This window comes from Opisthorchis viverrini (genome assembly GCF_000715545.1).
Source record: "Opisthorchis viverrini unplaced genomic scaffold opera_v5_31, whole genome shotgun sequence".
In the NCBI taxonomy this organism is placed as follows: domain Eukaryota; kingdom Metazoa; phylum Platyhelminthes; class Trematoda; order Opisthorchiida; family Opisthorchiidae; genus Opisthorchis; species Opisthorchis viverrini.
Window position 1 is genome coordinate 2346781 of NW_008751688.1, and position 14805 is coordinate 2361585.

A 14805-nucleotide genomic window follows, 5' to 3' on the forward strand; every position below is an offset into this window, starting at 1 on the left:
AAATGCACTCACGCGCGAATTGCCATCGACTCCCCTAAGTCTCTCTGTTCTGTGCCTAACGTGCTGAACAAAGCCTGGATATTTAGGCGTGATGTCCGAAGAGACGAACGAATAGTTTTCACGAACTGCCAGATATGCTATTGTGAGACCGTTTAAATTTACCGATATTCATTTTTCAAACAGCATGTGAAATTTGATCGCTACACGTATTATATTTAGAGCACCGTCACAACTTTACACCGACACATTCAAATATATCTACAATTTTTTCTCGTATAAATTTGTTTTCACAGAACAACACAAACGAACAGCGGCACGTCGTGTTGCTCTGAAAAGTACACAGAAGCAAATTTCGTATGTTTCAACTGACGCTCCCACTCTGGAAAATGAATATTCTCTGGATATGGACAGTCCGTGCGACCCGCGGAACGAAGTTTCCAAAATTGTAACGCCGCCCATCAAAGAAGAACGTGAGTGTTTTTTGCGAATTACAGACTCAGATACCTAAATTCTAATTTGTGCATTTTCACTGACGTCATAAATTTTGAAGTCAAACAGGACAATCTTCCGTAAAAGTTATTTATCCTCCAGGATCATAAGACGCTTGAGATCACTGCGAGATAGCTATAATTCATCAAAATTCAGTTTGAGCGTTCTGTCAGTCATCCTACAGGAACATCAAAACGTACGTTATAATTAGGTCTCCTTGTATGTGGACACAGTACCACTATTTGTTTGTGTTGTTTTTGAACGGCACCGATTTATTGCAGTTAAATGAACACAGAAATAGTGTAGCTGGTTGGTCTGAGTCAAAAGCCCACGTCACTCATTTTGTTTGCATAACATAACAACGAGATGAGTTGAAACAGCATGAGGGATTTCTACCTACTGATAAAACATGGATATAATAAATGGCCTTACTTCAGATTTGTAATCGAAGATGGGAGGTTCTACTGAGAATATTAGAAAACCATTTACTGTCTATTCTGATGGTATTCACACCGAACACAATATGGATCTGCCATCATAGACTGCGGGTCAAACATCCATGGGCTTCCATCGTGTTGCCATGATCACCGTCATCTACCAAGTTCTATTAATGGACATCCTGCTAACCGATGATGACCAGTTCCAAGACTATAAACATCTAAACTATGAACTTCTTTTTGCCTAAAAATTTTAAAAAGTCAAAAACGTTGCCAGAACCAACGTCGAAACTCAAAGACTACGACACAAAATTACTCTAAGTTTCGTATCAGCTGAGGGGAGAAAACTTAGGGTAAATTCAACGAGGACTTCAAAAAATAGACTTCAGAAAGCGAGACGCATACAGAGAAGCCCAGGTAAAGATTACCTCGTTGACTCATCCAACGGATAAACATGCCAGGATAGTAGTTAATAATTAGTTCATTCTGGAGAAAGCCAAACGCCAGAGCTATATCTTAACCCGGAAACTTAGAGTAAATCTTGTTGTAATACAACTTAAAATGTTGACGATCGGGCATACTCAATCCGTGCGTCTGCACCAAAAATATTTTTAACCTTAACTGCACAGTGCGTGGGTTGACAAGATAAACGGCTAAAATTTATTTGATTCTGCTCTTTACAGTATTTTTGAACTGTTTTTCCCTCCAAACACCATTTTAATCGTAAGCTGCAAAGAGGCCAACAATATCGAATTACGTTTTGGTCCTAGTCTACCGAAGAATGCACTCTTGTTTAGGCTCTTCATTTACACAGTCTAGAAGAAAAGAAAGATGGTGAGGGATTCGAGGAAAAGCCTTACAAAATTGGCCACAAAAATGGCGAAAAATTTAATGGCTTACCCACAGTTTTGATCAAATCTGATAATAGACATTCTTGTGCTTCTAATATATCATCTCTTACTATCAGCAAATTTCATGGCTCACGAAAAATAATTTTTGCGACGATACTTACATCACCTGGACACGCCGTTTGGAAAGGGACCATGTAGTTAACACGTCCCTGAGACAATACGTCAATCCATTCCGAACATCACAATTAGAGTCAATTTGTTTACAGGGAATGGTTATAGTGAGTGAAAACTTACATGGGATTCCGAGTCACTGTACTTCTGTGACTGATGACAATATCGCGAGAATGACCACCTCGTGGAATCGCAGCCGAAGAATGCGAAGTGCCAACTATATCCATAGAAAAGGTATGTACTGCATGCACGTGCTGCAAACGATTGTGATCATGTCTATCTTATTTGAAAGATAGAAATACCTTTCTCTTAAAGGGGAGAATTCTAAACTGATAGGACTTAGCGATAAATTTGTGCTTGCGTTACATGGTAATGAAGCGGTCAAACGACATTTACAAAAGTCATGTGGGAGTTATTTCGATAGACCGGGGCTTACACAATTACGACAGCTTATAGATACATGTCGGATATTTCAGAGATGCAAATAACTGGATGATTTCAGGCGGCAGTATGCATGGTACTGTCACAGGGAGAGTAAATTATTGACTTTATCAACTGACACGGAAAAGATAAGCCAGTTCTGATTTGTTACTAGTGGGCGTTGACATAAACCTAAGAGCTGCAGTTCCAAAAGTGGTGTTGGCTATGAAGAGCCCTTCAAGGAATGTACCGCCTTGTAAAGTGCCTGGCTGTTCCTTGATGTGTCTTAATCCTCTTTGATTTGCCGGAACCTTTTTGGCAGTCATTCTAATGGCCGATTGAGTGCTGTCACTCTAAAGTAGTATGCCTCTTCACCGTGTAAAGAGATTTTCCTCTAGGTATTAGCTGACATAACACGTCCATCAACTCAACTTAAAAGTGTTCCACAAAACAATTTGCTTGTCCGATTCCGTCTTAAGTCAACCATTCCATCACAAAAAAATCGTTGCTGACACAACCTTGTCTTTATTGAATGATACCAAAACCAAAACCATATGGGGAAACATTTTCACTCAACTGGTTTAAAGAATTTTAAAATTAGTAGTCAGATTTTAAGTTATGATGCAGTAGATCACCATAACTTTACTTGGCTAAAAATTGCTCAGCTGTAACACCCTTCCGGTGCTTAGTGCAGTGCTACCCGAAGGAAACACGAGGGCTGAGATACTGGTAGGTTGCCCATGCCTAGACAGGAGAAGTCGAGAGCCAGGGGTCGGGTTCGAACCACAGACATTCAGGTCAGTAAATCTGCGCTCTAACCACTTAAGCCATCTCGCTCCGTTACTTGGCTGGTAAGTTTGCTAATCTCGGAGTATGTTTAAGCTATGTCACACCAAATATAATGTATTTTAAGCCGAGGGAATGGACCACAAATAGAACATGATGGTTAACCGGGAAAGCTAGTAACACGTGAGCGTACACGTAAGACCGCCTGCACGATCTCAATAAATTAAAAATACTTAAGTGATTAATAGAATGTGTCTTGTTTATATCACAGCTTATTCACACCGTCAACAACGCATGCCGCTAGCATACCGATTAAAAAGTTTTTCTACAGAGGACAAAACCGAACCAGACACCTCCTTCTATCCCGAAAGACACCCGTCGACGCATCACTCGGACTATGCAAGGGGAGATACAATGATGACATCCTCGTCATCCGGCGGTTCAAGGACAAGAATTTCGAACAACGTGGAGTGTCACATGCCACGCTATAAAGAACGCACACCGCACGTGATACCTCGTGGTGAGTATTCGTGTTAGAACTTGGTACAATTATGCCCCTTAAACCAGCACACTGATGTTCATTAGGTGATCAAATATGTTCATTAGTTATTGTATTTACAACGGTGAGCTTAGGAAGTCACGAATTATACTGGTGCAACTTCAAAGGATTAGCAGCTAAACTAAGAAAAAAATCAAAAGAGCGTCCTCAGACTAACCTGTGTAACCTCACAAACCATTGAGTTTAAGCATCACATTGCATAAGATATTCTACATACAGATACGCTGTATATAATATACTGTATCTATTTGTGTTGAGTAGCAGAGTACCGAGCATTAAAAGAAATAACAAGAAATTACGAGTCAACAGCTATAAGCAAATGTTTGTTGCAATTAATGTGCTGTAAATTAGAGAAGTGTTCACATTCTCTCCGAAAACAGTGCCAAAAGTTCACAAGTGTATCATGCACACGGACCTTCACTGTTATCACTATGCATGTTGGTTGGTAGGACCACAACATTATTCAAAGCAAGTGTTTTTTTATTTGCCTAGTTAACTACTCAATAAACTGTCGACGTCAGCGATGCACCCAATAACTGAATAACACCTGGAGCAAATAAAGCCTAGGCATCACCATTTCGTCATCAAGTTGTTAACAACAGTACAGTGAAAACCAGTGTAGCAATTGCAAGCACGTTGCCTGTGGTAATCACAGAGTACTAAGATAAATGTTGCATTCTAAATTTATGGGGGCTCGTAACTATGAGAGCTACACTTGCTGTCTGCTATGATGATATTCCATTTTACATTCATGCTGAGCCTTTGAATTACTCGTCATCACGCTTGTTTCCAACCTTCATTCGTTTTTCTGGTTTAGATTTGATGTTATAAACGCCATATCAACGACGTTCCGGTCAAATTATCGATAGTTCCAAGGATTTTTGAACCCGTTTTAGGAACGCGCAATCATCCATTCTCACTTTGCTCTGTAAAAACATGCGATCAGCATCCAAACCTTGTATTTATTGCTTCCAAATTTACTTTGCTCTGACGATTTTGATCAGTTACCCACTAGGTGGAAATTGATGCCGTTGATAGCATAAGACACGGATGTCAGTCCAAAATAACTACTTTCTGTTCTCATGAAATAGTTCTTTTATGGGGTACTTCACAGTCCGATATATTTTTTTATCATTATTGGTCCTATCTGTTCCATTTTGTACTCATTTGACTGACCAGCATTTGACAGGTACACAAAAATATTCTGAGCGAACTGACTTCAGTCCACACATGTTGTTCAAGATTTTCCAGTATATTTACTGGATGGCCACCTGAATATTCTAAAACATTTGACGCAGGTAACTAGTATTTTAAGAGTCTAAAGTGATAAATAAAGTAGTGGCTTCTGATATAAGTAGCAATGTTTTGTCTGTGTTATTTTGATCAACTTATCAGTCCTTCTCACTTGGGTAAAGTGTTCCCGCTCACATGTTCTTGCATCATGACTCGAAAGATAGCCCAAACAGCCCGCCATACGGTGGAGGATGAAAAGGATGTAAAACAAAAGATCAACGCATTTTATCGCTAACCAGCGTTTTGTGTTTTTTGAGTACCGAACACGTGAGGCAATGTGAGAACTCAACAAAGCCACTCAATTTTGACCTTGTGTTATGTCCTACCTGAACTTGATTGGGCACAAAGTACTCTTGAGATCTCAAACCTCTTGGAAATTCCTTTATTATTTATCCAAGGTGATGGGTTCACCGTAAAGCATTACGTAATGCGATAAACCATACAACATGTGCCACGGGCTACATATAGCATGAAATGATATTTACACGTTGCTCAAATCCCTTGACTCATAAAGACGAGTTCTGTGAAATTTTCTCTGCAGGGCGCAAGCTGCTCTCGTGCAAGAGCTTCTCCTTGGATATTCCTGTGACTGAAGAATTGCGCGACGAACTTCATGCGGCATCTGGATCTTCAAGCCCTGGAAGGGATGCTCAGGTAGAGGGCCACCACTTTATTCGTCCGAGCAGAAGCACATCAAGAAGGGCAATTTTGACAACGCAACGGAACGGTATGTGGGTACAGATAAAAATGGTTTCGAGACTAGTGTAGCCGTCATCAGGAGCGTGTTGCAAAATGTTCACTAAATCTGAGAAACGTTTATACACAGCCGATTTCTTGATATACGAGAAAGGTTAAACAATTGTTATCCGGCTCGGCTGCGCTGAGATTACTTGGCACATGCATAGTCTATCCAAACACAGTAATTCTTTCAGGATATAAGCTGCTCTTGAACATCGTACCCTGCTAGATCTCTTAGTAGGGGATTAAGTTTTATCTCTGAAACCCAGACTAGGCACATATTAGGGTGACGACAAATTAGCATACCAAAATTTTCCCATCATATTGTTAATCCTAAAGGTTCTTAGATGAAAATAAACTCCTCCTCAGGGAGGTACCTCACATGAGTTTGTTCCTTTGAATTTGTACACAAACATATACTAAGTTATAAGACCGCCTCGGTATCACATTTTTTATTGACCAAAGAACAGATTATTCGGCAAATTTGGTACATTCAGGGGACAAAAGTCAGTTTTAGCAAAAGAGGATGAAGTTGTGTAAACAATGGAATGCTTTTAGTGGTTTATTATTGGAGAACGGACGAGGTCACCATTCATAGATATATGAATGGCCTAACTGAGGCACTCTGCTGTCATGGTGGCTACTCAGGAAAGGCAACAGGCCTTCGCTGCGGGTTATTTATTCGAAATGCCAACTAACTGGTTACGGACCATTGAACAGGGAAGCAAAACTCCAATTTGCATCTTATTTACAAAAACTGGACACCCGTCTTCTCACGAACGCGTCTTCTTGAACTTTCCTGGAGATTCATTGACTCCACTCATTCGTCGGTCACATTCAAGCAAACGTTAAAAAGTGGCTCCACGAATTCCGCAACAGGTCTCCCCTTTTCAAAAGACGCAAAGCGAAATTCTACGAACAACACATAATACTCGCGTACCTCTCCATCAGTAGCATCACCGTTACATTCATATTTTGGGGACTAACGTACAAAACTGGCTCCGTCTTGCTCATTCAAATCCGCAATCAGTTTACTTGTCATCTACGTTGCCACTGTTGAATGTATTGAAAATCGATCCGTTGGATTCTTGCATAAAAGCTGGTTTTGTCTTGTCATCAAATACAATTGGATTGTATGAACACAGAACAGCAGTTAATCGGGATGGTTATCTGGAAAAAAAATGTAATTCTCTGATAGCAGCGACATGTGATAATCATAGGCATCTCTGTCGGGGATGTACACCTGAACAATGCCACTTTACAAGACGGGCATATCCAATGATTTAGAGGACCTATACATGTGTAATCTCAACGGCAGCACTATATAGAATGGCCACGCACCTCGGAAGTTTTATCGAACATTTTTTTGCAATTATTGCATCCTAATAAGGTTCAACATTTGGATGCAAACATGTAACCAATGAAACCTTTCGAGGTAAAACACGTGCCATTCTTATTGAATTTGTGTGCTTGTCTGAATGGGTATTCACCACGAAATTCTCATGACTAATTTACGTCTAAGGACTAATGAGGAAACAAATCAGCTGGTACATTCCTAATCTCATCACGTATGTACATTGCTCAACTTAGTAGCATGCCGATGTCCTTTTAGATATCCCCTAGCAACATATGTTTTGTAGTTGTCAACTTAGAAGCGCAGACGAAGGTGTTGTGAAACACACTAAAGCTAGAATTCTGTAAAATTAGGTTCTACAGCAAGTTCAAAACTTCAACGCTTCAATCCGTAATACAATACTGATTGTGAAAAATTCTGTATCGTCCGGGGTTACGTGTTGTCCATGCAACCATACATTGGAAGACTGATTTTTAACTCCCATAATAGTAACAACGCTGTCTGCACGCAGAAACGGTCGATGACCGTGGGACACCAAAATCAATGTAACGGTTAAAATACTCCTAGTGTGTTAATTCGATAAAGGAAGCGTGAGTAAGGAAGAATGAGTCTTCTCAAGAAGGGATGGGGCGTTTTTGGATGGTGCAATCCAACAGTTAAGAAACAAAAAGTGCTACAATGGGAACAGCCCGAACCGTGATTGTCAAACGACTTGAAGAAAAAGAAGAACGGTAATTTCCTATCGAAATATTTGGAATACGCAGGAAGCTAAAAGTTCGAGTCAAAGTTGTAGGAGTTGAAAGCGTACCAGTGCTCTTGTTCTTATCCATTCCGTTCTATGGGATGGTCACACATGCTTGCATGTTCGAATAAAATACTTATATTACCGTAATAATATGAGGATACTGTGGATCTTTTTGAGTGTTTCAGCTGACACATCAAGGAGTTCTTGAATGCTCTGTCGATCTAAAGGCATTGCAACTCATAATATTATGTAAATTTGTTGACAATCCACCTGGATGCCTATGCACAATCCTTCTTGTAAGGCTACTAAAAGTTGAAGATATAAGCGCTGATTAAACTCTTACATGGACAGAGGGTTTGGACAATACTGTTACTGACAACATTTTGATCTCTGCACTTCAAGTGCGGTGGAGAAATTTGATACTTTATTTTGGTTTCACCGTCACATGTCCTAAATACTTAAAATTTTTGGAGACATCAGAACACGGACGGAAAGTGTATTCTGACACATAGTATTACGCGCCGCTGTTGAATCTGGCCGATGAAAATGTTTTCAGTTACGCAATCTGCTGGCAAACGCATGGAAGTTCTACTGAATGTAATGTAACAGGTCTAGTGTAACAGCTATAAATATTGTACAAAAAATAGCCCTTTGGTAACTGAATCTGTTTTCAACCGAAGCCCTAACAAACGACGTAACCGAATTCAATATTTTGCAGATCCTAGCGTACGGTTTATGCAGCAGATATCTCCAAACTGCACTCGACCGAGAATTGTGTCGTGTATGCCTCCGGAACTGCACCGATCTGCACCCTTTTACACGCACGAATGGCAGGAGAACATGACAGGCGGCATGCCATCTACAAAGTCTTGTCACCGATTAGTTCAGCAACAGGTCTCGCCAGAATATCCAAAACTGCCCCACGAAGAAGCGTCAGCAAGCTACAGATCTTCGGCGCCTGTACGGTCTCACAAGTTACCAAATTTACCCCCACGAGCAAATGCTGTAAGTAAACGCTTTAAGTGCAACCTTGAAATATAAAGTATGGTAATGCGTTAATCCAGAGAGTTTAGGGAGAGATATTTCAGTGACATGCAACAGTTGGTAGCTGTGCTCAAATGGTGGCTGCTGTAACATTAAAAGAATGTAGTAGGAAGATTTTGCATCTCATGTTGTTATAAATAAGCTTTTCAAGACCTTTGCCAAAATTTCAGGAAATTCACGAGTTATTTAATCACAAGCGGAATAGAATTATTCCAAAATGGTGAATCCTTTTGGCGATGTTGAGGATGGGAATTTGTCGTAAGTCAACACGAGAGCACTCGTAATGGGATGAATATTCATGGAAGCCCTGTAAAGATATTGAACACAATAATTTGTGGATGGAATGTGTGTCCGGCGGTAGACCTTGTGGAGAATTTCTTTCAAATAGAGTATTTTTCACCAGAATTGTTTGAATAGCGCACAGTATTAACGGAACGGATAAAACATAAGGTTGACGGAAACTCAGGGACTGCGCCTACCTGATGTGGCCCAAGAAGAGCGAAACCGGTCGTGGGCTGTCAAAGAGTTTTCAGCAACCATGTGAGTAGTTTCCTTTATGAAAATATACTTCGATATCTCGAATATCGTGCCAAATGAATCATGAGGCGGCCTGTGTGCAGCACATTCAGCTGGAGAACAGCATAAACGAGAGATTCAATTGAGTCTCCCGTGAAAACCAAATTGATTTGCAGATGAGTGTATTTCTCGAAAACAGTGCAATTCGGGTTCAAGTAGATGATAAGGTTGACGGAAACTCGGGGACTGCGCCTACCTGATGAGCCCGAAGTGGAAGGGCGAAACCGGTCGTGGGCTGCCGAGGAGTTTTCAGCAACCTTATGAGTAGTGTATCTTAATCTCTCAAATGTCGTAGTGACTGAGACATGAGGCGGACCGGTGCAGCACAATCAACTGCCTGTAAACATCACAACTGGGAGATTCCGCTTGGTTCCAGTCGAATATATCGAAAGACCAAATTAGTTTGCAAATGAGTATATTTTGCTAGTTTCCAGTTTTATGAAGTCGCATTTTCGGCTGTACCATATAAGACCACTTGAAATTCGACGGTCTGAATCAATAATGGAGAAGAAAACTGTTTCATTTTTGGAATAGAAATCGCAAATGTGAAAGGGAAAAAAGGGCGGAAAACTATTTTCTGCAGCTGAAACGTCGTTGTTTGACCTGACCACTGTGTTTTCAACCTGAGTAGAAACAACTGTGCGAAACCTTCAGGATACGTCTGCAGAACCAGCCATCAGTTTTAAATGAAAAAAATGTGTTTCAATCCGTGCATAGCAAAGAAGTAGCACTTGACATAGCATAGAGCGTCTCGAGATATACATGCCTAAGTACTATCAAACCGCATGAATAAAAACGGTAGGATATGCAGTGAGGTGGCATTCAATGAGGATTTATTCGTTAACAATGGTTGGATCACTGGTTGACTGAGAATAACCAAATGGTTTGCGCATCCCCCAGTGTGCCAATGTTTGTGTATATGTTCACTCTATTTAGACTCGAGGAATTAAGTTAGGAAGAAATGAATTACGGAAAATTCTTGGCGGCATGATGCTGATGTTGCATGAAGCAACAGCATCACAATCAGCAATGATATATCGGTTTTATTAGCCAATTTCTTTAAGTTTCAGTATGGTGGCTGCACCTTCCATGCACAATACAGTGAACCACTTTGAGTGCGATGGATACACTTGTGGTATAATTGCAGATTTTACCTTTTTGGCTTTAGAAAAGATTTGACTGCTGGGGTACAGCAATTCCGATTCGGCTAATTCAGATGCATCTGCAAGTTAGGCAACTCCATGTGGTTATTGGTGCTACTGCTGCTGAAATCCCGTTTGAATGACTCATTTGCTTTAGATTATCGAAGACCGCTGGAATCGAAGTAAGCCATGAGTCTGTATCTTGTCTTTAGGTTTCTCCATCCGTCTGGAATTTTTCCCACGATACGAGATCGAAATCTGAGTATATAAACTCCATTTAAGGTGTGTGATTATTTCTTTCGCCGCACAGTTTATTGTATTGTCGAAAACACAGCAGTTGTTTAGAAGCGCGAACTATTGCACACTATGTAACATGAATTTTCGAGATCCTTGATGGCGTGCATTAACCTCCTCAGATATGTTCGATGAAATTTTGAGTTTGGCTATTATTCGGCCCGTTCTCACCGCCCACCACTTCGCGTGATATTTCTGGGTGCCGTTTCGAACAATGATGAATAAGACAATGATTCAGATTCAACTCAAAACGAGATTCTACAGACGCAAAAGATGTAGTTGTTTGGTGGAATTCTGCCTCAGAATGTACCAGTTGTATTATCCAATAAGTCAGCAACTAAGTTTATCCGTCCGAAAATCGGATAGTATAGTATTAAGCGAAAACGATTACCCGAACTTAACCGATGAAAGTCTATGCCAAATTTTTTCGTGAGGTTGCAGCAGAAATACAAATGATAATTCGTGACCTTGATCTCTTAAAGTTGTAAGCTTATCCGCAGTCGCGTAGCTATTTTCACTTTCCGCCTTAATCAACTACCAGCTGACTTGCAGATAATCGTCTGTTGCAATCCGTCAACGGATTGGCGACGAAGCTAAATATAACTCAATTTCGTTCGTCATCGGACAGTTTTATAAGTCCGTTCACATTATTCTGCCTGTTGCTAGGACAACTACATGCATCGGACAATTGTCATTCAATTACCGAATGTCCATTATCGTTTTCAGTTTGAGGACAATACTATGTTTTGCGTAGCTAGGGAGTACATACCACGGCGATCGGATGAAATACGACTACGGTAAGTCAAAACGTCCGTATATTTGTACGAACCATCACAAACTGCCTTCCCTTTTTTTGAAAGTAACTTACTCAAGTAGGAGGCATCGGTATGCTACAATTATATACCCGCACTGAATACGCGGACTGCGTCACTAGTTCCTCTTGTCCAGACCGACCTGTGTACTTTTATTTGAAAAGTTACGCAAAATTTCGAATGACATTTAGTCGCGGTGTTATTACATTTCACTCGCGTAAATGCAAACTGTTTGGCGATGGAAAGAACGCGGGCAGAAAACGTTAAATCCAAACACTAGCTGAGCTTATAAATGTGGGACAAACGCATTCAAAATTTGTTCCTAGCCAAACTGGCAGTGTAGTCAATTCAAGCGTGTTGTGATTCCTCTCGTTAGTGCCCATTGGATCTGTCCCATTCGTCACGTTATCATGGCAAAGCACTGCCTAATGCCACCAGGGAAACGCAAACGTAATAAGTAAATCAACTCGGTAAATCCGTCAGATGTAACAATGCATATCCCAAAGTCGCTTCTCCGGAGAATGATTTTTATTAAAGAGCAAGACTTAGCAGGTAGCGGTAACCAAACCACTTGCAGTGCACGGATTTTTCTTCAAGTTCAGTTAACTGAAGTAAAGTAACTGATGCAAAAATTCTGAATCTCTATCACTTGAAGAATGAGGGACCTTTATGTGGCACACTCATTGGAATTATATGATAATATACGACACAGTCAGCCATGATTTGGTTAAGCCCCAGTTACATCCATTCTGGCGTGAGGACAGATGTCACTCGCAGAATTTGTACACAATCTCAGACACTACACCTAGCTGATGGGCCCTAAGACAAGTGATACAGTTGTCGGAGTGTTTTCAAAAACTTTCTGAGTAACGTTGTGTCTAGTTACTTCATTGTGACATCTCTAATATCGTATCAAATAAAAGATGAAGTGACTTGTTCAGCATACAGTAAAAAATAAGGTAAAACAGGACGAACTCAGCTAGATGCATTTGAATCTCCCCATAAAACCAAAATATTGCGAAGATGACTACATTCATCATTCTTGTGCGTAGCTTCTTTTCAATAATTTTATTTTAAGTGCGTCTGTTTTGTTTCGTATCTTGTAGTTGTATACACGGCAGGTTATTGAATGACACAATATATAATGTCGAAGAAAATTTCGAATAATTTATTTTGCCCACACAGACCAGAAAACGATGTTGATGCGCACGAAATATCACGAATCAAGTCAAATTGTTGGAGGGACCGCTGATGCGAAGAAAACTTAGATGAACTGTAGGAAGATTTATATAATGTCACCGCTGCAGGCAATATCGACATTAGTATATATATATGTCAATATGAATTTAACTTACTTTGTCGTCTACTTTTTAGTGAATTTCGCCAAAAATATATGATAACACCTACCACATTTCGCAACCGGGTTAATCAGGTGTACGTACTAAAAGGGCTCCGTCTGTCGGTATTTTCTTCTACCTTGTAGACTAGGACAATATGTGAAGATAATTGACAACACGGATCCGGTGTGGTGGTATGGCACGTGCAATGGAGATCTAGGCTATTTTCCATCAAGCTATCTTCAACGCTACCATCAAACATAATCATCACAGACAAAAAGGTGAGCACATTGTCGGCCAATATTCTCGTTGTTATAGAATAATCACCAACTAATTCAAGTCTTTATTTGGCCTTCATCTAACCATAATCTTGTACTGACATCCATCTATCTTTCAGGCAATTGATGGTCATTTAAATCAGTTCATCTTATCCGGAACCAACCAAGCGGCATGCTGATTCTGGAACTGGGAAGCCGTTTCCTAAAACAGCTCTACATCTCCATCGGTGGTGCTCCTTAGCTTTTGTGTAAGAATCTCTTTGTGAAGTAAATGCTTGCGAGTGATAAAAATTCAGATCAAATATATATTTTGGTACATAACTTCAGAACATCTGGTTTGTGTTTTGATTTTCAAGATGTTTTGATGCTTGGAATAATCGGATAGTTCATGCATCAAGCAGACGACGCAGCAGCAGCGATTCGTGTGAACAAAGTTTCCACAGTGTCCCAACGTGGGGTGAACCATGTTGCAGTAATTTACAAGAAATTTTGCAGCACCTAACAGTGCCAAATAAACTTTGCAGTCGACGACAACAGAAACAACTATTTGTCCCTTTGATGCTGATTAGGTGGCCGAGCTTGGCTATTTGTTTGCAGTAGGTAACGCACCAACGAGTTCCTGACCAACATGTAATTCCCGCCCTCGAACGTTCAATGTCTCTACTCCATACCACCCGGCCAATCTATGCAAACGATGGTCATTTCGTAAGCTAAAAGGATCCCGCCTATAGCTTCAGGGATGAGCATACACTAGACCTGAACTGACCTCTAAAAAAGGTGTTTATATAATATAAAGAAAATTCGTCGAGAGGATATGCATGGCACACCCTTGGTTATACCGTTTTTTCAGCCAAATAAAAATGTTCTGTGGCTTTCCTGTAATTCAGAAAACCTAATTATTCCATAACAATGTGCTTTTTGATGAATAAATTTAGGTCAAATTGTAATTTTATTGAGGTGTTGCAGAACAGTAAACGATTTTGACACCACTGCAGATGGGGAATCACATTAATGCTGTAGAATAATTGGTGTTCATTTTTCTGAAAAGGTGGCGTTTCATCCCAAACCAGAACGTGGCTGCTATTGTGTTCCGTTGGACCTGCAATTTTGAGACGAATAAACAAAATGAGTTGACCTATCGCAAAGGCTGTCCGGTATGATCCTTGAACAAACAAGTGTTACCAACACAAGCAATGAGGAGCAGATTGCTGTAACTTGGCTTTGAATTTGTGGCTGAAGTGCGTAATCTCCAAATCTTTCTTATAAATTTGAGACTACTTAGTGTCCCTCCTTACGCATATTCTCATAAAAATGTAGCGCCACTTCCACAAAGAAAATAAGACCACTGTGTGCATCTGCAAATCATGTGTTCATTATAAGGTCTCGTATTTCACATGACCTTGTAAATGCGTTGAAACCACAAACAGCATTACAGTAACATTCAGAAGCGACAAGCGGCTGATACTCTTTCCTAATCTG

The 14805-nt window shown here is 40.3% G+C and overlaps 2 protein-coding genes across 2 annotated transcripts in view; both read left to right on the top strand.

The window, feature by feature from the left end:
- Nucleotides 1-508, top strand: part of T265_02594 (hypothetical protein) — a gene marked incomplete at both ends in the record, with an annotated part of 52889 nt that extends 52381 nt beyond the window's left edge. The window contains one exon of the mRNA XM_009166873.1: nucleotides 294-508. Within this exon, the coding sequence (XP_009165137.1) occupies nucleotides 294-508 (215 nt within the window). The remainder of the gene's footprint in view (nucleotides 1-293) is intronic.
- A 2895-nt stretch (nucleotides 509-3403) lies between these two features.
- On the top strand, nucleotides 3404-13312 carry T265_02595 (hypothetical protein; the record flags this gene model as incomplete). The annotated part of the gene is made up of 5 exons (XM_009166874.1): nucleotides 3404-3674; nucleotides 5548-5733; nucleotides 8562-8848; nucleotides 11626-11696; nucleotides 13195-13312. The coding sequence occupies 5 exons, from the start codon at nucleotides 3404-3406 to the stop codon at nucleotides 13310-13312; spliced, it is 933 nt and encodes a 310-aa protein (XP_009165138.1).
- Nucleotides 13313-14805: the final 1493 nt, after the last annotated feature.